Here is a 22,595-nt window from a genome sequence, read left to right on the forward strand (position 1 = left end):
GCAGTTTAAACATGGAAGAAACAGACTTTATATATACATGGATATTAATGCCTTAACCAACTGATCTAAGTTCCCTTATCTAGCACATCAGTAATATTTATGCAATCTAATTTACACACGGTGAAGATGAGTGAAACAAACCTCAACAAGAGCAACAAAAGAAGCCATCATCATGGCAAAGGCTTCACCGGCATCAAACGATGGTGCTCCCCACTGGAATGGCCATGGAACTCTTATCCTGCACAATGAGTAAACCCATAATGGTAAGCCACACTTAAGCATTACATTTGATTTTGTAATCACTGAGAACTCATTTAAAAATATGACTTTCTTGCTAGATATAACTCATCGAGACATATAATGTCCAAACCATGTGCTGTAATCTTACCATGGAGCAGAACTTATGAGCCCAGAACGATCAGTCCGACAGCTTCTTTGAGTATTTGTCCCAACACCATTATAGGCTCCACCGATTGTAAGAAAGAAAGCAAGAAGCCATACTATCGCCACAGAAAATATGACAGCAAACCGAGCAAAGACATGTTTTCCTCCCTTTATAATATGGGGCATATACTGCAATACCAACAAAGAGTATGACCAGACAATAAGAAACATCAAACACTACTGGAAAGAACATATTGGATAAGTAACTTATGAAGTGGGAACAGAAGAGCTGGCAGCAAATTACTACCAGTTATGAATCTGTAGCTACAATTACCTGTGATATAAGTATAAGAATAATAAGCCCCGGAAGTCCAATCTCGATGCACTTAGCAACCTGGCCGAAATAACAAAGAATTAAGATTCCAATAGTTTAAATATTATTTCGTTTTGGACTTCCTATTTACAGAACAAGATGACTTACACCAGGAAAACCTAACTCGTACAGGCCATAACCAACTAATCCAACAAGAGGAGCAGCAGAGAGAGGACTTAAGAACCTGAAATAACAGAAACTCATTGACATATTCTTGACCACGCAATGGAACAAGAATTGAGTCTGACGCAGCTCAAAGACTGACCTTACAACAGTACGCCAAAGGCCACTGAAGCCAATAATTATTTGAAGAGTTGACGCAACTATTAGAGCACCTTGGGTTGCCCGAATGATCCTCTTAAATCGCTGATAAGGCATCAAAAAATGGTATTATAAAGTAAACTAATGATCAAGGTAAAGAGAAGCTATTGATAATAACAGTAGACCAAAGAGATAAAACAGAAATGAATAGGAAAATAAGTGTAAGTTACGAACTTCAACTGGATCTGCAACGTCGTTAAATCTCCCAGAAAGCATGATTGAGATTGTAACTGGGACAAATGTATACGATGCTCCAATCACAGCAGGTAGTCTAGTTCCAAACACTGTTTGGAGCAACGTGTTCAATCCAGCTACAAACAGTATTGTCTGAATCAGCTTCGCCTTCTCTTCCTGCCAGAAATCATAAATTCAGCAGCAATAAAAGACTGAAAGGTATCATTTGAACAACTATTATACTAAGAAAGAGCCTTACATTTCCACCTCCCATTTGCGGAACAAGAGCAGATGGAATCAAAACTGTTGTTCCAAGCATCACTAGGTAGTGCTGAAACCCAAGCAGAACAGCCTCGGCTGAAAGTTAAAGCATAAACTCTAAGTCTCACATTTACTAAATAAGAAGCTCAAAGTCTAATATTCAAACAAGAATTACTCAATTAAGTTACAATTAGTTCCTCAAACAGATCACTTCCTAACTTTGAAGAAGTGAGTCCAGAAGATGCTACATAGTACATAGTAAACAAAGAAACGTTTTAACTAAAAAAGCAAAGGTGGTTAAGTGTATTCTCCATTGTTAAACAGAGAATAATCCACCAAAACACCTAGGAGAAGATTCTTAAGGCAAAAAAGGAATAATCATTAAAGAGAAAAGTAAGAATCTAATCCTCACGTTGCAACAAAAAGGAAAAAAGTAATGATACCCANAGTATTGTCTGAATCAGCTTCGCCTTCTCTTCCTGCCAGAAATCATAAATTCAGCAGCAATAAAAGACTGAAAGGTATCATTTGAACAACTATTATACTAAGAAAGAGCCTTACATTTCCACCTCCCATTTGCGGAACAAGAGCAGATGGAATCAAAACTGTTGTTCCAAGCATCACTAGGTAGTGCTGAAACCCAAGCAGAACAGCCTCGGCTGAAAGTTAAAGCATAAACTCTAAGTCTCACATTTACTAAATAAGAAGCTCAAAACCTAATATTCAAACAAGAATTACTCAATTAAGTTTCAATTAGTTCCTTAAACAGATCACTTCCTAATTTTGAAGAAGTGAGTCCAGAAGATGCTACATATTAAACAAAGAAACGGTTTAACCAAAAAAGCAAGGGTGGTTAAGTGTATTCTCCATTGTTAACAGAGAATAATCCACCAAAACACCTAGGAGAAGATTCTTAAGGCAAAAAAGGAATAATCATTAAAGAGAAAAGTAAGAATCTAATCCTCACGTTGCAACAAAAAGGAAAAAAGTAATGATACCCAAATAAGAGCCACTTTCAGAAAAGGTAACAATCGAACAATCTAATCAGTCACAACAAGGCTCCAAAGGTAGGGATATGCTAAGAACAATAACTAGAAGTCAAACGTTTTAGGTATAGAGGCAAAGAAGAGAAAACTAACGCCATGGAGGAGGACTTGTGATGCAGTAAGAGATATCCGGAAGCTGCTCTTTCGGCGGATGTGGCGCTGGATCACCACCCGATTTCGGTGCTGACATCTTCAACCTCTGCAACAAATAAAAAACCAAAACTTTTAAACCAAAAACTTCACAAACCGAGAAAGTGACTGAAACCCAAATCACAGAAGATGCAAAAAATTACGAAACTTGAAGCTCCACAAGCAAACAAACAAGAATCCAGGACAAAAGAACTCGTCTTGAGCTAAACCCACAGTTGCAACAAAAAGCTAAAGACTAAAACTTTACACCAAAAACTTCACAAACCGAGAAAGTGACTGAAACCTAATTCACAGAAGAAGCAAAAGTCACGAAATTTGAAGCTTAAGAAGCAGAAAACAAGAACCCAGTCGTCTTGAGCTAAACCCACAGTTGCAGGAAAAGATTAAAAATCAAAACTTTACACCAAAAAACATCATAAACCGAGAAAGTGACTGAAACCCAAACCTCAGAAGAAGAAAAAGTCACGAAATTTGAGGCTCAACAAGCAAAAACCCAGGTAAAAGACCTCCTTTTGAGCTAAACCCACAGATGCAACAAAAGATAAAAAAAAAACCAAAACTTTACACCCAAAAACTACACTAACCCGAAAGGTGAATGAAACCCAAATCACAGAATAAGTAAAAGCTACGAAATTTTGAGCTCAAGAAGCTTATAAATGGTAGAAAAGGCGAAACATAGAACAAAGCCCCAAGAAAAAGACCTCACTTTTTAAGCTAAACCGAGTATAGAGAGAGAGAGAGAAGAAGAAACCTTGTGAAGAAGAAGAAGCAGAGGAAACTTGGAGGAGTAAAAGTGTAAAACTAGAAGAAGAAGAAGAAAGAAAGGAGTGAAGAGGCTTGAGGAGGAAGGAGCAGAGAGAGGACAGTTGTCTACGTTTGGTTATATCAGCGTTACTTGTGCACCGACTGACGTCACCACGAAAACAACCTCTTACCTGTCCTTACTCTTAATATTAATTTGATTAGTTACCCAACGCATTTCTTATTAATTTTCAAATTTTGACAAAATGAATGAAGCCAATACTTGGTTCATTTTTTTTGGCAATGAATCAATGAATGATGTACATGTTTCATTGTGGTGTCGCCAACTGCTATTATAACCTGTGTTCTAAATCGCTAGACTTCTAAAGAAACATTATTAGTCTCAAGTCTCTATCTATATTTATTAATGTTATGGGACGTTTTCTGGTCTTTAATCTAACTAGATCTACTTGTTCAGGGTTGAATAGTTGATAGTAAAGGGGTCATTTTCTTTTGTTTGTAATTAGATTTACAGGGACAGCTACGAACATACGAGAAGGTTTTTTTTTCCTCGTATTAACGTTTTAAGATAGTGACAAAACCTCCAGGAGCACATTTCTAGAGAACACAACAATCTAGTGAAGAATTACCACTTGCGATTCTTCTTCAACTATCTAAGGATGGTTGGTAAGCATGGCTCCAAATAAGTCTACATATTTGGAACCAGCAAAGCTTACATACATGCTCCTCTTCTGCTCTATCTACATTAATATGTCATATATATAATGAGTCTAACCAATCTCTTTTTAATGGGTTTGAAAGGGAAGTTGTTTCCGACCTAATGGTCCTATGGGGATCGAGATGTTTATCATTAAGGAAGTAGGAAAACAGTTGGACTTGTGATTGAGATTTACGACGTGGATTATAATTAAAATGACTAACGATGACCATGTGTGGTCGGCTTTTGAGACATACATTATACACCAAAATTCTGAAGGTTTATGTAACATTTTTTATGGCCGTGTTACTTGACCATTTTTGTAGGAAGTCATGTCCTTCTCTTCTTTGATGTATGTGCCACCATTTCAGACTGGATCTCGCACGAGGATGTTCCTTTTTTTGTTGCCCGTTAAGACAAAAAAAAACTATGTAAAATATATGATTAGTTGATGATGTTATACTTGACCATTAATATTTAATACGAAACTCTCACAAATAGAGCAAAACAAGAAATGTTGAAGAATATGGAAACCAAATCATACTTTTTTCTGTAAATTTTAGCAACCATTAAAAAGCCCTAACAAGCCTTTTCCATTTTTTCTTCTTCTGGATTTAGAAAAAGAAAAATAAGAAAAAACAAAGACACAAATCTTGAGTTTCGAATGATCTTAGATTGGTCTCTAAGGACCACGTTTCCTTCGGAAGCATAGACAACCCTGCTGCTGATCGTTAGGGATCATCCCTCCTCCCTTGGTTGTGTCAATACTCTCCAACATCGGTACAACCTCGTCCATCTCTGGTCTCTTGTCTGGATTTGCATCCCAACATCGTTTCATCACAGCTGCAAGTGCGCTCGGGCAACACCTCGGTATATCGGGTCTCAGGTTCTGCATTGATCATAACAACATATTGCATATAAATATGTGCTTAAGTTGAATGGTATCAACTGTTATATAACAAGTCTGACTAATAACTATACCTGGCGGACGACGGCTGAAGTGACTTCAGAGAAAGTTAGGTCAGGGTAAGGCATGTCACAGCAATATATCTCCCATAAGCAGATCCCGAAACTGTATACATCGCATTTTCGATTATACGGGTTTCCATTGAGAACCTGCAAGCAAAGTTGATTAGTATAAAAATTGGGTTTTGGTTGCCAAACTTGAAGATGCATTGTGTCGTTAGTACCTCAGGGGCCATGTAGCCAAGTGTGCCAGTCTCTCCTGTCATATCATTAGGGTTAGAAGCTTCAACTCTCGCAACTCCAAAATCCGCGATTTTGACAGTCCGAGTTTTATCTAACAACATGTTCTCAGTCTTTACATCTCGGTGAACAATCTTCTGCGAATGAAGGTAACTCAACCTAAAAGCAACATAACAACAATAAGTGTAAAGACAAGCTTCTTGTTTTAAATACTAGTATACGAAGATCATATAATATACCCTCTAGCGAGATCAAGAGCGAGCTGAACGACAACTTTAAATGTTAGTTTTCTTCTTCTGTTCTTGATCAGGTAAGATTTTAAAGCACCACCTGGAAGATATTCAACAACAACACAACAGATATTGTTTGGCATTGCTAATGGACCACTCTCTGTTTGCAACTGTAAGCCTGATGCACCCATTGTAGCTCCTATAAACTGCAAAATTTCATTCATTGATGACACCAAATCTTATTTTGTTTCCTCAATATCTCTAACAATGGTAAAAGAAAATAAACAGAAGTAAAAAAATATGGAACCTTAGTAACATTAGGATGATCCAATTTATGCCAAACAGCAACCTCCTGAGCAAAATCTGATCTCAAAGACACAATCTCAGCTTCTGACCTGTGACCTTCTTCACCCCAATCAAGTAGCTTCACTGCTCATTTTTTCACCACAATGATTAGCTCAGTCTTTCACTTTTACAAATTCAATTACAGTAAAAAGCTCCTTAATTTACTACTACCCATTCAAATTATTCTTTCATATATATCTTTTTTTTTTCCTTTAAAATTAAATGTAAGAGAAAAAAGAGATTGAGACAACAACAGCTGGAATCACATGAAAGATCCACAAAGCAAAGAATCATAAATTATCCAATTGGACCTTTCAACCAGCTCTGAAACACTATGATGGCAAAACCCGTGTCGGCTTCACGGAGATCACAAGAAATTGCTTCTACCCACTAAAGAAAAACCCAAAAAAAAAAAAAAAACTAAAACAACACTCTTCAACTCTCAACAATTTCAATCATAAAAATCCAAACTTTAAGTTTCATGGTAAAAAAGAAAAAAAAAGACACGAACATAGAACCACAACTGTTCGGATCCGACAATTGAAGTACAAATGTAGTAATAGAATTAGTCTGATCAACCGTAAGAATCTAGCAATCGAAGAATCTAATGCTAAAGTTGGAGACTTTACACTAAAAAATTGCGGACAGTGAAAAGGTTAATTAAGAAGAGAAGCTAGAACGACGGGTTAGGTGAAGTGACTAACCGGCAACATCTTGACCATCGTAGATACCACGATGAACGGTACCAAATGTGCCACGTGCAAGAACAGTCTTGATGATGAGTTTAGTAGGATCGATCTCCCACTCAAGTCTATGTTTCCTCTTCCCAACGAAACCACCGCCGTTAAGAGCAGCGACAGGGGAAGAAGAAGCGGAGCCACCACCTATGGCTACGGCGGTTGAGTCTTCTTCATCTCTCTTTTTGTTCTTCTCTAAAGTCAAAGCTCTGCTCAAGTGTCTCTCTAGTTGCTCGTCTAAGCTTTTCAGATCAATCTGATCTGCTCGAACAAACCCATCTTTGCCTTCCTTCATGTTTTCTTCTTGATTAAAAAGATCCCTTGAATCTTCTTTTGTTGGTACTTGTTTGTTCGATTCGTCTTTTCTCAGATACAATCAAACGCAGAGGAAAATTAGAAAAAAAAAAAAAAAAATTAATAAGGAAACGGAAGAAGAGAAAGAGAAGAGAAGAAGACCGCATGTGATTGAGCACATGGTCTTGCCTCGACGCAAATGTATCTGTATTTACATTTATTTTTTTCCTCTTTTATTTTCGTCTAATAAAATAGTATTTTGTTGTGTATATCCAAAAAAAAATATAAAGAGAAAAAAATCTACTTATTATTAATTTAAAGTGTACCAACCATTATTTGTTTGACTAGGATATTATTAAGTTTAGAATGTTCAGCCCATTTTTATAAATGTTCGGCCCATTTACAATGGTCATTTTGATTCTAGTGGAATTCTTGTTCCTAACAAAGAAGACTAGAAGAGATTTGAGTGTGAATTTCGATTCTCTTGGTGCCATATGTACATCAACAAACACAAACTATCTAAATCGGTTTGAAATGTCGACTGTCATTATATCTATATCATTCCTGATCATCGATATAATAGCATAATTTATTATATAATTGATGGATATATTTATATCGGTTTCTATAATCCACTCATTAATTTGTATAGACACTTTTAGAATCAGTTAGATAAATGATGGGTTACTCATTTTTTATTGACACTTTTATAATTGATGGATATATTTCTGACAGTCTATATAATCGACGCATTAATTTGTATCGACACTTTTAGAATCAATTAGATAAGTTACTCATTTGTATTGACACTTTGTTTTGATGGAAATATTTCTATCAATTTCTATAGTGAGTCATTTGTATCATTTGATAGCCTATGTATATATAGAAATAAGTTATTTTATCCTACACGATAGGGAGATCCATAAGCCTATCGTTCTCATTTGATTTGATCAACATGAAGAAACCGGTAGTGGCATGTTTAAACGATTAGGCATGCTAGTAAAAACTCAGTTTGTGTTCCATGATGCTATGAATTTAAGTAGACCAAGTCCCGAAATCCACTATGTATTGTTCTTTTTTTTTTTTTTTTGTCATCTAAATTATATTATTGATCTTGTTTTGGAACTCAGGAGGAATACAAACGCCCAAACGAGGGAAGCTAAAGCCAGCGGACGACAGATATGTTCCTGGAGTCTTAAACTCTATGGAAGGGAAACTAAAAGCACCAATACAACACAGAGAATTTCAAACCCATAACGAAGGAGGACAAACCCTTACACCAAAGACAGAGACCAAAAGGCTAAAATCCTAGGAGATACACTAGATTTAAGAAAGCAAAAAACTATTCTCCTGAATGTATTGTTCTATTTGGAGTAAAATGAAAAATGGACCCAACCATGTCTATATCTTCTTATTTTTGAGACGTATAGAACCATATATATCTGTAGTTATACATATACTTATACGTATAGGATACATTATAAAAATGAATTGACTTGAGTACTGAGGAATGAAATTTTAGAGTGGTGGTTAAGTGTATATATTGGTTGCTTTAAATTGCTTGAAGCGTGGATGATTTTGTTGGAGAATCCACGTACCAAATGGCTCCAATCCATTGTTTGTTGTCCCCACCAAAGCCTTCACTATTCTTCTTCATCGTTCAATATTATATATGTATTCTCTTCAAATAATTAAAGCATCACATATATAACTCATGGTGCTCTTCTTCTTTTCTCCTTTTTTATGTAGTTTAATATCTCATGTTCCTTGTTACATGAACCATAACAAAATTAAAAGGTCTAAACAACACAAAAGGTCGAAAATATGGGTTAGAATATATTTTATTTTTATTTTGCTTTTTAAGTTATATAATTTCAAAAGAAATAATTGAACAGTACGTCTCCTCAACTACAACTCTAGAATCGTATACTTAATTATAAACCCACTTAATTGCTTTATCTAAGAATTAAAGAATTTCAGCTCAGCACCCATGCGTGTCTTCCTTTACTTAGAAGGAAATTAAATTTTAATATATTCTAAAAACCATTACAAAAAAAGGTCATGAGTCATGCTTGAAGACTTGAAGTCATGTTATTGTTATGTAACATTTAATTTTTAATAGAGATTTGTGGATATGAGTATATATATGACCATGTAGCCTTTAGGTAGAAGATGGTGTAAGCACGACCGTGCTGGCTGACCATGTAACTAGATAGATGCCTAGCTAGACTGTGTAACTTGTAAGCACTCAGTCCAACATGTGATTACATGATCTTGATATTAAGTCAGTTCTGTGTTTTCTAATATGTTTGTAATTTGTATGTGTTATGACCTTAATATACAAGTTAAAATACGTGCATATGTGACTATGTGAGTATTTTCTTTAACCACGCAAAAAAGGGAAAGATAAAAATGGTGGACCAGCGATATGATTGCTTAAAGACATATAGAAACGGTGGAGGGTTTGTTTTGGGCCCCTGCACACCATTAAAGTCAGTAAGGGATTAAGTGTATCTACTTTTAATTTTAATCCTAATTTATACTATACGGATTACTTATATTATCCTAATGGTTTCTGTATAATCTTATAATACAATAGCGTGGTCAATATTAAATGGCACTATGCTTGTATGATTGTGGGCAACAGGATCTCACTTATCTGTACGTGAGAGATTTGGTTCAGGTTACTAAATCATGGGTCGTCTACACCTATCAATGTAATTTAAGATTTCTTTTCTTATCAAATAAAAACAAATTCGGGTATAATTATTACTAGCAAGTGCCATTTTTCTGACAAGAAGAACATGTCTATTTCTTTTGAGGATCAATTTAGAATAAGTTTAGATAATTTTGACACCAACTTTTTATATGATAAATAATCTACCATGCATTAGGTCACTGACTTAGCTTATACAGTAGTATGGCTGATACTGAATACACATCTACCTATTTTGTTCAAAACAAAAAATATTATGAATTGGTAATATGTGAATAAACATCGAGTTGATGATCTCAATAGTAAATTATTCAGTACTCCTAATACTCACATCTTTACAAAATCCATCGTATTTTACTAAGTACAATAGCTATATTTTTTCCCTTTGGTAGACTTTTGGAGATCCATATGAAAATAGACCAACCAAAACGGGAAGACAGAACATATTGTGAAACCCAAAGAAGATGGAAATGGAGGGTGCAAAAAAGGCACTAAAAAAAGTGAAAGGACAAATGATTTGGGGGTTTGAACGGTCAAGCCATTGCAAACGAGTATTGAGGAATGAATGATTGGATCTTCCTCTTCTTTCACATTGGATACTTTCACCACCGTTTCTTTCTTTCTTACCGTGGACGGAACCAACAAAGCAACAAAGACAAAAGTGAGTCTATTATATAAATTCAAACATGCTTTGACCACAAATGGCTAGAAAAAACTCGTGCTTTGAATTCAAACGTTACATATGCTAGTTAGTTAGTCTTCAAAATACAATAATTTGAACGATTATTACAACATGTAATCAAGTGTTTTAAATAGAGATATCGTTGTGTCACTTGAAAAAAACAAAAAACAAAAACATTTAAACCAAAAAAACTGAAAAAGAATAAAATTTTACAAAGCTTATTGGATTTGGTAAACACTGTGGCATCACTACACCTACACTTTAAACGCACGCACGCACGCATCCGTGTTATTATGATCAAGGTCAGTTTCGTCATCTTCTCTCTTGATTATATAATCTTCTTCGTGTCGCTCACTTCTCTTCGCCATTACTGAGATCTCTTAAATACACATAATTTTTTTTGAGTAATGGGGTCGTCTTTTTTCTTCACATTGCCTTGCTTCATCCGCCAAATTATTTGAGTTTTTTCGTTTGCCTTATTTCCTGCTTTGTGCTTATTGGATACTCTGTTTTGGGAGACTAACGGAAGGAACCAGTTGGTGAGAAAGTAGTTATGGTTTGTCAATCAGCCGGACAGACAAGATTTCGGACACTCAAACACGAACACGGTATCGCAGGAAACATCGTAGTTAGAGTCATTGCATGCTTTCAACCTCTCCAAGATTGTCAGGTTCTTGTTTGAATCAGTTTCTTGTTCTAGTTAACTATTACAAACAGGATACATTTTTTTCTTTTTTCTTTTTATTGATTCTTTTTTTGGCTTTGATGTTGTCGCAGGCTGAATATTTTCGTCAGTTGTTGAAGCCCGTCACGTAGAGTAGCTCTCTCTATATCTGTCATTGTTATTCTAAGTCTTCTATTCGTGTTGTGTTCTCGAGGGAAGGGGAATTAAGCTTATTCGTTTTAATTGGTAAGTTGAAGACTTGGCACACATGATCTTTAAGTTTCTTTCTTTTGGCATCCCATTCTTGATTAGATAGCTGATTGGTTTTGAGTTAATGTCCTCTGTTTTTTTTTTTTTTTTTGGACAGTTGATTTGTTTAGTGTTGGATGGGACAAGAACGTGGTTTCTGGTTTCCTACTCAGCGTTTGAGTTCATTGTCTTCCATATCTTTGTCTCAACTTGGAAAGCAAGACTTGAACTTAACATCTAAAACCTGCGGCGACACCACCGACATGTTTTCTACTCGGGGGTCCTATTTTAACGAGTCTTATGGTTGGGTTAATGGGTCATCTCACCTGCAGCAGCAGTTCTTGCCTCCTCAAAATCAATGTATGGTGAAGCAGATGCCTCTTAAAGTAGATGGTGTTATACTACGTAAAGTTGAGGGCCAATGTAGTCAGAAGAGGTTCCTAGTGTTTGATCAGTCAGGAGATAAGACGACTCTGCTACTCACTTCCGATATCCGGAAATCTTTTGAGACCTTGAAACAACCTGCCTGTCCTGATATGAAGGAAGAACTCAAAAGAAGCAACAACGATTTTTTTGTTTATCAAGGAATGCAAGGAAATAGCGAACCGGATTTGAAGGAGGACACGGAAGAACTAAATGCATTGCTTTACTCCGAAGACGAGAGTGACTATTGTTCTGAAGAAGATGAGGTTACAAGCCCAAGCACTGTAGTATCATCAGCCCATAGGGGCCAAGAAGAAACATTTAATGTTGAAAGCTATGGACAAACATTACAAGCTAAAAAGAGAAAGATGCTCGAGAGCTCAGCGCCTGTTCTTGAAGCCTCGAATGAGAAAATGCTTGACGACCATGAATCGAGCTGCGGTAGTTGTGACAATACGGGGATTAGCTTTCTGAAACGTTCCAAGCCGTCTATCAACAAGATAGGAGAAGAGAAGATATTTGAGACCGTAAGCCTTTTGCGCAGTATAGTCCCCGGGGAAGAATTGGTAGACCCCATCTTAGTGATCGATAGAGCTATTGATTACCTCAAGTCATTGAAGATGGAAGCCGAGAATCGAGGACATGAGACTCTTTATTTGCATGATATCTAAGAAAACAGCAAGAGGGAAGTAGACTTTGTTATCTAAACAAAGTAGTAGACATATTGAATAGGTGGTACTCTTGTCAAGATGCAAAGGGATCAGCTTGCTGCTCGTTGGAAGATAAACCAAAAATTGTAGTGGATCGGAGTTGCAAGAACGAAAATTGAATATTGTGTTGATGATTAAGTCGCAGCTTGGATTGTCGTGTAGCTGTTTGTTGTATCATGTAATATTAATTGCTTCTTCTGTTTCTATAATATTTTGTTGATATGGATTTATTACTGTTAACTGTATGAGAGAGTGGTGATGAGTCTAGAAAGTTTATACTCTATCCGTTTTTAAATATAGTTGTCGTTCCAATTAATAAATAGAGAGGATGTTCAATAACCATTTTCATTGTTTACAAATAAATTACAAATTAATCTGGTTTTCCACCTACCCAAACCAGACCAAACACCGGTTCAACGCGAATTCGGCGGCGATTCTTGGTCCGGAGCGGTCTTAACTAAAACTGGTGTGGATCAGTTTAATAAAAAAACATGGGGGAATAAAGACAATTTAAAGTTAAGTTAATACAGTACTAATGTAATGACGACGTAATTAAAAAAGAATTAGAGAAAGGGAACAAAACCGTAATGTTCGTCTCGGGAGACACAACAATCATCCAGAAACACGAAACGCCTTTTGTTTGTCTGTGTGAGTCTGTGAGAGAAAGAGAGATAGAGAGAGAGAGAAGAGATCACACCACACACGCAAAACTACACATACTTTTGTTCTGCAAATTAGGTTTTGGTTCCCTCCAATTCTGAAATGAATCGGCGCAGCAGGATCCTCCAATTCGTGTAGCGAGGAGTCTCTTCTGATCCCGTTCGCTGATTCTAATGGCCAGACGGGTCTTCGAAGCCTGGAAGGGAAGCAATGTAAGGAGGTTCTTCTTCTTGATTTTACTCTTTTTTCTTTTTCAAGAAATTCTATTTAAGTTTTTTCTTAAAGGCCACATTTTTATGAGTTCACTAAGACATGTTAAGTTTTCTAATTAGATTACGTTAGAGAGCTTATGAGAGATCCTGGTGGCTTTAATGTTTTGATTGCCTTTTGTTAATTTCAAATATTTTTTATCAGCTTTTGGTAACATAATGTAACTCATTTGTTATCATTGCCTCTAGTGAGAGATTAAATGTCTTATTTCGTTAGATTCTCTTTGGTTTTATGGCTAATGTTATCCCACATTTTTACGACATTTGTTGATTCATGAGCTTTCTCTTCTCAATGATCATCTACATTCTCCATTTATTTCTCCTTTTGCAGAAGTTTTTATTTGGTGGGAGATTGATATTTGGGCCAGATGTTTGGTCTCTTCCTTTTACCATACTGCTCATTGTTACTCCAGTTTGTTTCTTCTCTGTATTTGTTGCAACACATCTTCGCCAAGAGCTCTTACCAAACAACGCTGGACATGCCTTCTTAGTGGCAGGAGTTCTCCTTACTGTCTTTGTAAGTCTTCTTCTTCCAAACCCCATTTGATATTTGATTACTTGGGCTGGTTCAGTGTTGTTCTTCTTTCATTAATGCTATAAATCATATAACTGGTTTTGATAGGTACTGATCCTTCTCTTCATCACTTCTGCGCGGGATCCTGGAATCGTTCCAAGAAATATGCATCCGCCAGAGGAAGAGATATGCTATGATACAACTATATCAAGTGATGGAAGACAAACACCCACTGTTCAAATTCCTAGGACCAAGGAAGTCATGGTTTATGGTGTTCCTGTTAGAGTTAAATATTGCGATACCTGCATGCTTTACCGGCCTCCTCGTTGCTCCCATTGTTCCATTTGCAACAACTGCGTTGAGCGTTTTGATCATCATTGCCCTTGGGTTGGCCAATGCATTGGAGTGGTAAGCTTATTCAAAACAATATTAAACTAGGAAGATATGTAGATACATATTGACATTGTTTGTGTGTGTGTGTTGTGGGCAGAGAAACTATAGGTACTTCTTTATGTTTGTTTCCTCTGCAACTCTTCTCTGCATCTACCTATTTTCGATGTCTGCTTTATACGTCAAAGTTATGATGGATAACCATCAAGGCACTGTGTGGAGGGCAATGAGAGAATCACCCTGGGCGGTTTTGTTGATGATATATTGCTTTATATCTCTGTGGTTTGTTGGAGGGCTTACTGGTTTTCACTTGTACCTCATTACCACAAACCAGGTTAGTTTTAATCTGCTCTGAGTATTCATTCATTCAGTAATAATTTGTGTCCCATCTGATATACCCTCACATTACAATTTTTTACAGACGACGTATGAGAATTTCCGGTACAGATCAGACAATAGAATCAACGTTTATAACCGTGGCTGTTCAAACAATTTTTTTGAGATATTTTGCTCAAAAGGTAAACCGTCGAGGAATGACTTCAGAGCGTTTGTCAAAGAAGAATCTCCTAGGAATATTAGGTTGGCTACTACATGGGAACGAGCAGAAGGAGAAAATAGGGAGGAACGGCGTCAGAAGGTGGAAGACGAGCTAGACATCGATGAAGATATTATGAACCTACAGCAACGTTCTAATGTAGAAGATGGAAGTGATTCAGGGCATCAAAAAATCGATATTGACATTATGAGAGTCGAGTCTAGTGAGAGAGCACCGACGATTCGATCAGAAGCTAGGCATGGTAACTGGGGAGCAAGAAGCAGCAACGCACAGGAAGATATAGTTGATGTGTCTTCTTCAGTCAGGGAAAGTAGAAGCTATGCAGCTGCAGAGGAGGGACGGTGAAGTATGGTAGTAAAAAGTAAACAGGGTAATTCTTTTGAAGCTTTCTTACTAAGTTTTATCGTTTTCAATTTTTTTTTTGTTCATTATTTTATTGGTTTGGTTTGATTTGGGAGTTGTGGACAACACACTATGGTGGGGGTATCTGTGAATAAGCTTAGTGTAAAAGTTTGGGTAGAGGCCAAAATTAAGTGCTTAATTTTACAACTTCTTTAAATGTTTTGAAGTGATAATTTCTTAGTCTTATCAAATAGACAGAACAGAACCACATTTTTTTTTTAAATGGGGCAAAACGTGACATTCTTCATTTCAAAAATCTCTCTTTCTCTCTAATAACAATACTCTTTTCGTACCAATTTGGTTTTTGGCATGTTTTATGAAAAGATTCTTGAAACGCTAATTACAAAATTTTGATCCCTTTCTTGATCTCTGTTTTCGAATCATGAAAATAAGAGCTGGAGAGATGATCGTCGAGCAGAACAAAATTAGTGTTATTGATAACAAGACTTGTGCTTATGATTGTGGTCCAACCAAAACCCATCACTGGCATTGGCGTTGGCGGTTGTAAGGTTAGAAGACTCCATGAGCCCTAATTTTACTCCGATTTGGGGGAGATCGTCAGATCCGCCTAAGATTGAACATCTGGGTTTCATTAAACCGGAGTTAAACCCAAACTAAATTGATTTGGATTTAATCGGCTTTAAATCCAAATTCAATCAAACCAAACCGGTTTTCTGATAACGATAACTAGAAAGCCGTTTGTTCGTTCGCTTCTTTATATTAATCTGTTTTTTCATGTTTTCCGCTTCTTGACCATTTTTTTGTTTGCAATCTTGCTCTGCTCAATTGCAAAAGTTCTCTGCCTCTTTCACTTCTCAGTTGAGATTTATCTACAAGGTTTCGTTAACTGCTTTTGGAGAGGTCGAAGAAGAGAGAAGAAAGCAGCCAACGTTGCTAGAACATTTTTTCTTTTGCAGACACCCTTCCCAATCTGTGCTTATTCCTGTACTGCATATCATTGGCACTATTGTTAGTAAATATAATCACCAGATCCAAGTATGTAATTCATATTCCATTTATTTTGTCCAATCTTGTGGAGTTATCGTTTATCAAAGTGATAAAACTATCAAAAGCGTATTATTTTTGTTCGCTTTTTGGTTTCAGCCGCTTAGCTCTTTTGTTTTCTTAAAACTTTCTAGATAAGATTCATTATACTCCTTACATCATATATATATGCCACACTTAGCATTTAACCTATAGTTTTGTAAACCACTAATATCCACTTAGCATTTTGGGCTTACTACAATATTAATGGCCCAAAGCCTTTTTACCACTACTTCTCCCTCATTCTCGTCGCTTCTTCTTCCTCTATCTTCTTCTTCGATCTTCTTCACCTTTTGTTCAATCTCTGATTATTCACTCAAGTTTAGGCATTAATCAAAGGTTTGATTCCAACACTCCCTCTCAAACCTTCTGATTTAATCTCTAAATTCCCAGGCTGAGATTTGATCTTTGTTTCCTCCATATCTTTGTTGTTGATTTTGATTCCCATGTGAGACACACCCCTCACAACATCTGCGTAGCTCAACGGTGAGTCTCTTGTTCTTGTCATCACCTCGTCCCTTGAAGATTTCAACTTCTTTCCCGAGTTGGTGTCTTTTTCCAGAATCATCTCGATCCCATTCTTTTTCTGTTTATGCTGATTTTCCATAGAATGATTTTTCTTGGTGACATGCAACTCAGGTTCAGCCATAGTGGTTTGAGCATGATCTTTTTCGATGCTACATCGCTTGTTCGGTTTTGGTACCACTCCCAGTTTAGATCGGAGTTCTTCAAAGTGTTTTGTTCCAAGAGGTTTTGTCAGCACGTCGGCGATTTGTTCTTCACCACTGTAGTAACATAAGTCAATCACTCCTTCTTTTTCTGCTTCACGAACAATGTGATAACGAATCTGGATGTGCTTAGTTCTCCTGTGTTGAACAGGATTTCTTCCAATCGCTATAGCCGACGTGTTATCACAGTAAATGGGAACTCCTTTGTTGGTGTCTACTTTCAATTCACCCAGTAAACGTTTCAGCCATACTGCGTGGTTGGTGGCCGCACTCAATGCCATATATTCTGCCTCTGCAGTGGATTGAGCGATTGTGTCCTGCTTCTGGGTCTGCCAAGTAAACATTCCACTTCCTAAGGTGAAACACATTCCCGTAGTACTACGCATATCTTCCTTACAACCAGCCCAGTCAAAATCAGAGAATCCAATCAACTCAGTTTGGTGCATCTCTTGAAACCTTAATCCATACTCAACTGTTCCTTTCACATACTTTAAAACTCTTTTAGCATCTTGTAGGTTTTCTTCTTTTGGATTTGAAAGGCTCCTTGACAGGTAAGATGTTGCAAATGCAAGGTCTGGTCTCGTCGCAGCAAGATACAGTAATCCCCCTACCATACTTCGATATTTTCTTGGATCTTGTAGCTCAGCTCCATCATCATATCGTTTCACATTCGGCAAGAGTGGAGTGCTGACGCTATTACAGTTCTCCATACCAAACTTGGTCAGCAACTGTTTAGCATACTTCTGTTGGCTTAGAAACACTCCTCCTTCAATGTAAGTTAGCTCGAACCCAAGAAAATACTTGAGTTTTCCCATGTCAGTCATTTCAAAAGCTTTACTAAGATTTAACTTGAACTGCTTGATCATATCCTCGTTACTCCCTGTAATAATAAGATCATCCACATATAAGCTTATTACCATGATTTCACCTTCGAGTTCTTGAGTGTACATGGCTGCATCACAATCACTTCTTTTGCACCCTTGTGACACAAAGTATGAATCGATTTTGCTGTACCAGGCTCTTGGTGCTTGTTTCAGGCCGTATAGGGCCTTCTTTAGTTTGTAAACTTTGTTTTCTGCTCCCTCTATTTCAAAGCCTGGTGGTTGCTCCACATACACTTCTTCAGTAATTTCCCCATTTAGAAAGGCTGATTTGACATCCATCTGATGCAGATTCCACTTGTTTTGTGCAGCTAGAGCAATGAGGGTCCTTATGGTGTCATGTCTAGAAACTGGTGCAAAAGTTTCACCATAGTCCTCCCCGTAAGTCTGTGTAAACCCTCTTGCCACTAGTCTTGCCTTTAATTTCTTCATTTGACCACATTCATCTGATTTGACCTTGTATATCCATTTGACTGATATAACTTTCTTATCTGTAGGTCTTTTTACCAGTTCCCATGTTTCATTCTTGTTAATGATGTAAATCTCATCACCCATTGCAATCTTCCACTCCTTGCTACTCATGGCTTCATCAAAAGTAGTTGGCTCTTCCCAGGTAAAGTAGCAAGATTCTTCAACCTGATTTGCTTCATTCCCTACATCTTCTTCATCACGATATATCTCACTTAGTTTCTTCACTTTGTGGATTTTTCGGGATGAGCTGCCCACTTCTGGCGCACTATCACTTAGTTGAAAAGGTATGGGACTAACATTTCCTCTTTCATTTTTGTCACTTGACTGGATTTCTGGCCTTGAGTCCCTTTCTCTTTGTTGTTCAATACTTGTTTTCTGATTGGTATTGATATTGTTGGGTACCGCCTCTCTTTGTTCCTTTACTTCTTCGTGGGTTTCCCAATTCCAACTTTTGGTCTCTTCAAATATGACGTCTCTTGACACTTCTATCCTCTGTGTTCTTAGAACATATATCCTGTATCCCTTGCTCACACTGCTGTACCCCATGAGTATAGCTTTTTCTGATCTGTCATCAAGCTTCTTCCTTCTTGCTGCAGGGATCCAGGCATGACATATGCACCCAAATATCTTTAGGTGGGCAACTGAGGGCTTGTGGCCACTCCAAGCTTCAAGGGGTGTCTTAAGATCCAAGGCTTTTGTAGGGAGTCTGTTTTGGAGATATGCAGCAGTAAATGTGGCTTCAGCCCAAAACTTGTCAGGCATTCCTTTGTCCTTCAGCATGCTTCGTGCCATATCCATCAGAGTTCTATTTCGACGTTCAGCAATTCCATTTTGCTGAGGTGAGTATGCCACTGTGAATTGTCTCTCAATTCCATTCTCTTCTAAGTACCTTGAGAACTGCTCTGATTTGAATTCACCTCCTCTGTCTGATCTCACCTTCTTAATCCTTTTTCCCGTTTGATTTTCAACCAAGTTTTTGAATTTTCTGAATGTGGCAAAAGTTTCTGACTTCAGTTTCAAGAAGTAGACCCACACCATGTGTGAATAGTCGTCGGTGAATGTGAGAATATATAAACTTCCACTGCATGAAGGTGTCTGCATTGGTCCACACACATCAGTGTGAATCAGTTCTAACACATCTGCACTTTTGGTCTCAGACATCTTTGGGAACTCTACTCTACATTGCTTCCCTTTAACACAAGCTTCACACACATCCTGGATTACCTTAAACTTTGGTAACCCTTTTACCATCTGATTTGTTTGAAGGTTTTGTAAATTGTGAAAGCCTGAGTGTCCCAATCTCTTGTGCCACAATTCTGATATGCTTTCTTCTCTTGCTATTCTCACACTTTCCTCAGCAACTTGCATTCTCAACGTGTACGCCTTCCTCACCATTTCTACTTCAGCAATTTTATCTCCATTTTGGTTATGAATTATGCATTTGTTTCCCACAAATAGCACTTGGTATCCATTTCTTACCATCTGAGGTATACTTAGGAGATTCTTATCTATTCCTGGAACAAGGAATACATCTCTAATTACTCTTATTCCTCGCTTTGTTATTACTTCGACGTTTCCTTTCCCAGCAGTCATTAATCTAGCACCATTTCCTACCCTAATAGGAATATGGACTGACCTGTCAATAGTTGTGAAAAGTTTCTCTTCCTTGGTCATGTGGTTAGTTGCTCCGCTATCAATTAGCCATACTTCTTCACTACTCACTTCCTCTCCGACGTGAGCAGCGTTAAACAGGGCTGACTCTTCTTCTTGAGTTTGTTGTTTCTTGTTACTCTGACATATCTGTTTGCTTTTGCAGTCTTTTCCAAAGTGCCCAGGTTTCCCACAAACAAAACACCCTCTCCTTGGTCTGAATTGTTTGGAGGCAAACTGGACTTCATATCGGCGTGTAAGGTAACAGTTCTCTGCTCCATGATTGAACTTCTTACATATTTTACACTGCTTCTTCTTCTCTACTATTGAACTACCCTTTGACTCCATGATTCCTTCAACAGATACAAATCCCTTAAGTCTTGAAGATCACCAAGATTGACCAAGCTCTGATACCATGTTCGCTTTTTGGTTTCACCCGCTTAGCTCTTTTGTTTTCTTAAAACTTTCTAGATAAGATTCATTATACTCCTTACATCATATATATATGCCACACTTAGCATTTAACCTATAGTTTTGTAAACCACTAATATCCACTTAGCATTTTGGGCTTACTACAATATTAATGGCCCAAAGCCTTTTTACCACTACTTCTCCCTCATTCTCGTCGCTTCTTCTTCCTCTATCTTCTTCTTCGATCTTCTTCACCTTTTGTTCAATCTCTGATTATTTACTCAAGTTTAGGCATTAATCAAAGGTTTGATTCCAACAATTTTCATAGTGTCTCTAGAATGTTTATATCACTACACCACCTATTAGTAGAGAGGACTCAATGCTTGCTTTGTTATATGTTCACTGATTAGAATCTGTAACCAAACAATGAAGTGCTCTGAATAAACCTCTTTCAACTTATTCTTCAGTGTGTGATCAACTGTACCAATTCTTTCCAGACCTGTTTACTCGAAATTATGACAAAATCATAAAGGAATACACTTTCTTGACGATTTCAAGAATCACTGCAGGCTTTAGAGAACAAATTCAGGTGAGAAGTAAATTTGTTGCTTTATCATGTGCATCAGTTTTTGATTGTTGTAGTTGCAGAAACATATACAAATTTACCCTTCTGTTGATATGACTAATTGTTTCCTATTTGTGTTTCTTTTGCCCTTGGTGATAACAGTCAGTTATTGATGCAAATTTGATTCCAAGGTTGGTCAATCTGGCTCAAAATACTGAATTGGACATGAAGAAAGAAGCTGTATGGGCAAATTTCAAATGTGCCCTCAGGTACTTCTCATGATCAAATCAAGTATGTCGTCCTTGTCTTCTCTCTCTCTTTTGTAGTTTTTTTAATTGATCATTAATTCACTATCTGCATTGGTGTGATTCAGGTACTTGGTGGAGCTTGGCTGCATAAAATCTTTATGTGATCTCCTGGTATGTCAAGATCCAAGGATCGTCTCAGCGTGTCTGAATGGATTGGATAACATTTTGAAGGTTGGAGAGGCAGAGAGGAACATAGGAGACGTGAACCATTACTCTCAGCAGATTGAAGATGAGGAAGGGCGAAAAGATCAAGAACCTGCAATACCACGAAAGCAATGAAATCTACGAGAAGGCTTTGAATATTCTAGAGACATACTGGGGTATATGATAATGAGAAGACACAACAAAATCCAAGGTGATGGATCTGGTTTTTTTCTTTGGCGACATTTTGGTCTCTAGAACATCACTGGTTCCGTCGATTAAAAGGAACAGAGTCGATAGAAGATGTTGGACATGGGCTGCGCCCAATATGCCACTCGGCCCAACAAGACGAGATAATTGCGATTTCGGCCCGACAAAATTGGATGAAAGTCATTAGTAACTCGTAAAGGGCAATCTCGGGAATTCACGATGGAAACCCTAGAAAACCCTCGGTCTACAGTCCGCTATATAAAGCAATAGTACTCACTGGAGAATATCCATCAGACTCACGTACAATACCCCGAGAGCAAAACTTTGTGTCTAATCATAGTTATTGTTTCCTGTATAATTCTCGTTAGCTTCCGAGCTCGTCGTGACTCACTTGCCAGTTCTCCTGTGAACTGACGAGCACGATCTTGACTCGTTTTAGTGACGACCTCGAATTCTTATCGTTAATAAAAGAACAAACTTCTCTTTCCCCCAAAATCGATATTTATTTAGTGTTGTGCAATCCTCTGTACAAACAATTGGCGCCCACCGTGGGGCTTGATCCCTCTCTGAGGGTACGTAGGCAGCCCGTACTAAGGCAGCCCCCTTAGTCCAACAATGTATGAACTACGAATGGCTTGATCCCTCTCTGAGGGTATGTAGGCAGCCCGTCAAAAGGCGCATCTATACCAAAAAATTAAAAACAAAAGTTTAAACATTTCAAAACTAAAACGAGCTCTCTCGAACGAGTCCATCTTAGCGAGATGTCCAGCTCATACATCGACCCTCTGGCCAAGGGAACGATTTAGAACGCGTTCCTCATGGATGCAGCGGTGAAATAATCCGCACCAAAAAGCCGAGCCCAGTCTCGCATTCAGCTAGCAGGCGGTTAAGTCTGTATAAGCCAAGTTCTCACTTGCACTTTCTTGCCGACCTCGTGGCACACACAGGATAAGCCGGACACCAGGGCCGCA

General features: G+C 37.6%; 5 protein-coding genes across 5 annotated transcripts in view; 2 read left to right on the plus strand and 3 right to left on the minus strand.

The window, feature by feature from the left end:
- LOC104751932 (nucleobase-ascorbate transporter 5-like) overlaps positions 1-3,548 on the minus strand; it is a 5,929-nt gene extending 2,381 nt beyond the window's left edge. The window contains exons 1-11 of the mRNA XM_019230492.1: positions 3,461-3,548; positions 2,653-2,758; positions 2,075-2,172; positions 1,961-1,992; positions 1,253-1,397; positions 1,023-1,123; positions 866-941; positions 719-778; positions 389-573; positions 115-238; positions 38-60 (exon numbers count right to left, since the gene is read on the minus strand). Of these exons, the coding sequence (XP_019086037.1) occupies positions 38-60; positions 115-238; positions 389-573; positions 719-778; positions 866-941; positions 1,023-1,123; positions 1,253-1,397; positions 1,961-1,992; positions 2,075-2,172; positions 2,653-2,749 (941 nt within the window). The 5' untranslated portion in view covers positions 2,750-2,758; positions 3,461-3,548. The remainder of the gene's footprint in view (positions 1-37; positions 61-114; positions 239-388; positions 574-718; positions 779-865; positions 942-1,022; positions 1,124-1,252; positions 1,398-1,960; positions 1,993-2,074; positions 2,173-2,652; positions 2,759-3,460) is intronic.
- Positions 4,613-7,192, minus strand: LOC104724575 (serine/threonine-protein kinase STY8). The gene is made up of 6 exons (XM_010443089.1): positions 6,654-7,192; positions 5,912-6,033; positions 5,614-5,810; positions 5,359-5,533; positions 5,150-5,284; positions 4,613-5,057 (listed from the first exon to the last, which is right to left on the minus strand). The coding sequence occupies exons 1-6, from the start codon at positions 6,979-6,981 to the stop codon at positions 4,851-4,853; spliced, it is 1,164 nt and encodes a 387-aa protein (XP_010441391.1). The 5' UTR covers positions 6,982-7,192; the 3' UTR covers positions 4,613-4,850.
- Positions 10,722-12,719, plus strand: LOC104724584 (transcription factor bHLH145-like). The gene is made up of 3 exons (XM_010443100.2): positions 10,722-11,048; positions 11,156-11,288; positions 11,410-12,719. Exon 3 carries the CDS (start codon positions 11,429-11,431, stop codon positions 12,383-12,385), a length of 957 nt encoding a protein of 318 aa, XP_010441402.1. The 5' UTR covers positions 10,722-11,048; positions 11,156-11,288; positions 11,410-11,428; the 3' UTR covers positions 12,386-12,719.
- LOC104724592 (probable protein S-acyltransferase 9) lies at positions 13,007-15,438 on the plus strand. The gene is made up of 5 exons (XM_010443114.2): positions 13,007-13,296; positions 13,685-13,870; positions 13,976-14,275; positions 14,358-14,591; positions 14,679-15,438. Exons 1-5 carry the CDS (start codon positions 13,258-13,260, stop codon positions 15,156-15,158), a joined length of 1,239 nt encoding a protein of 412 aa, XP_010441416.1. The 5' UTR covers positions 13,007-13,257; the 3' UTR covers positions 15,159-15,438.
- Positions 22,470-22,595, minus strand: part of LOC104724597 — a 2,956-nt gene continuing 2,830 nt past the window's right edge. The window contains exon 2 of the mRNA XM_010443127.2: positions 22,470-22,555. The gene's annotated coding sequence lies outside the window, so the exon portion shown is untranslated. The remainder of the gene's footprint in view (positions 22,556-22,595) is intronic.

Source organism: Camelina sativa, chromosome 2 (assembly GCF_000633955.1).
Source record: "Camelina sativa cultivar DH55 chromosome 2, Cs, whole genome shotgun sequence".
In the NCBI taxonomy this organism is placed as follows: Eukaryota; Viridiplantae; Streptophyta; class Magnoliopsida; order Brassicales; family Brassicaceae; genus Camelina; species Camelina sativa.

Excerpts from the sequence above, each read along its gene's own strand:
- LOC104724575 (XM_010443089.1), bottom strand. The coding sequence starts at position 6,981 with ATGAAGGAAGGCAAAGATGGGTTTGTTCGAGCAGATCAGATTGATCTG. Across the intron at positions 6,034-6,653 it reads CGATGGTCAAGATGTTGCCG|TGAAGCTACTTGATTGGGGT; the intron begins GTTAGTCACTTC and ends AAAAATGAGCAG. Across the intron at positions 5,534-5,613 it reads GCTCTTGATCTCGCTAGAGG|GTTGAGTTACCTTCATTCGC; the intron begins GTATATTATATG and ends TGTTGCTTTTAG.
- LOC104724584 (XM_010443100.2), top strand. The coding sequence starts at position 11,429 with ATGGGACAAGAACGTGGTTTCTGGTTTCCTACTCAGCGTTTGAGTTCA.
- LOC104724592 (XM_010443114.2), top strand. The coding sequence starts at position 13,258 with ATGGCCAGACGGGTCTTCGAAGCCTGGAAGGGAAGCAAT. Across the intron at positions 14,276-14,357 it reads TTGGCCAATGCATTGGAGTG|AGAAACTATAGGTACTTCTT; the intron begins GTAAGCTTATTC and ends TGTTGTGGGCAG. Across the intron at positions 14,592-14,678 it reads ACCTCATTACCACAAACCAG|ACGACGTATGAGAATTTCCG; the intron begins GTTAGTTTTAAT and ends AATTTTTTACAG.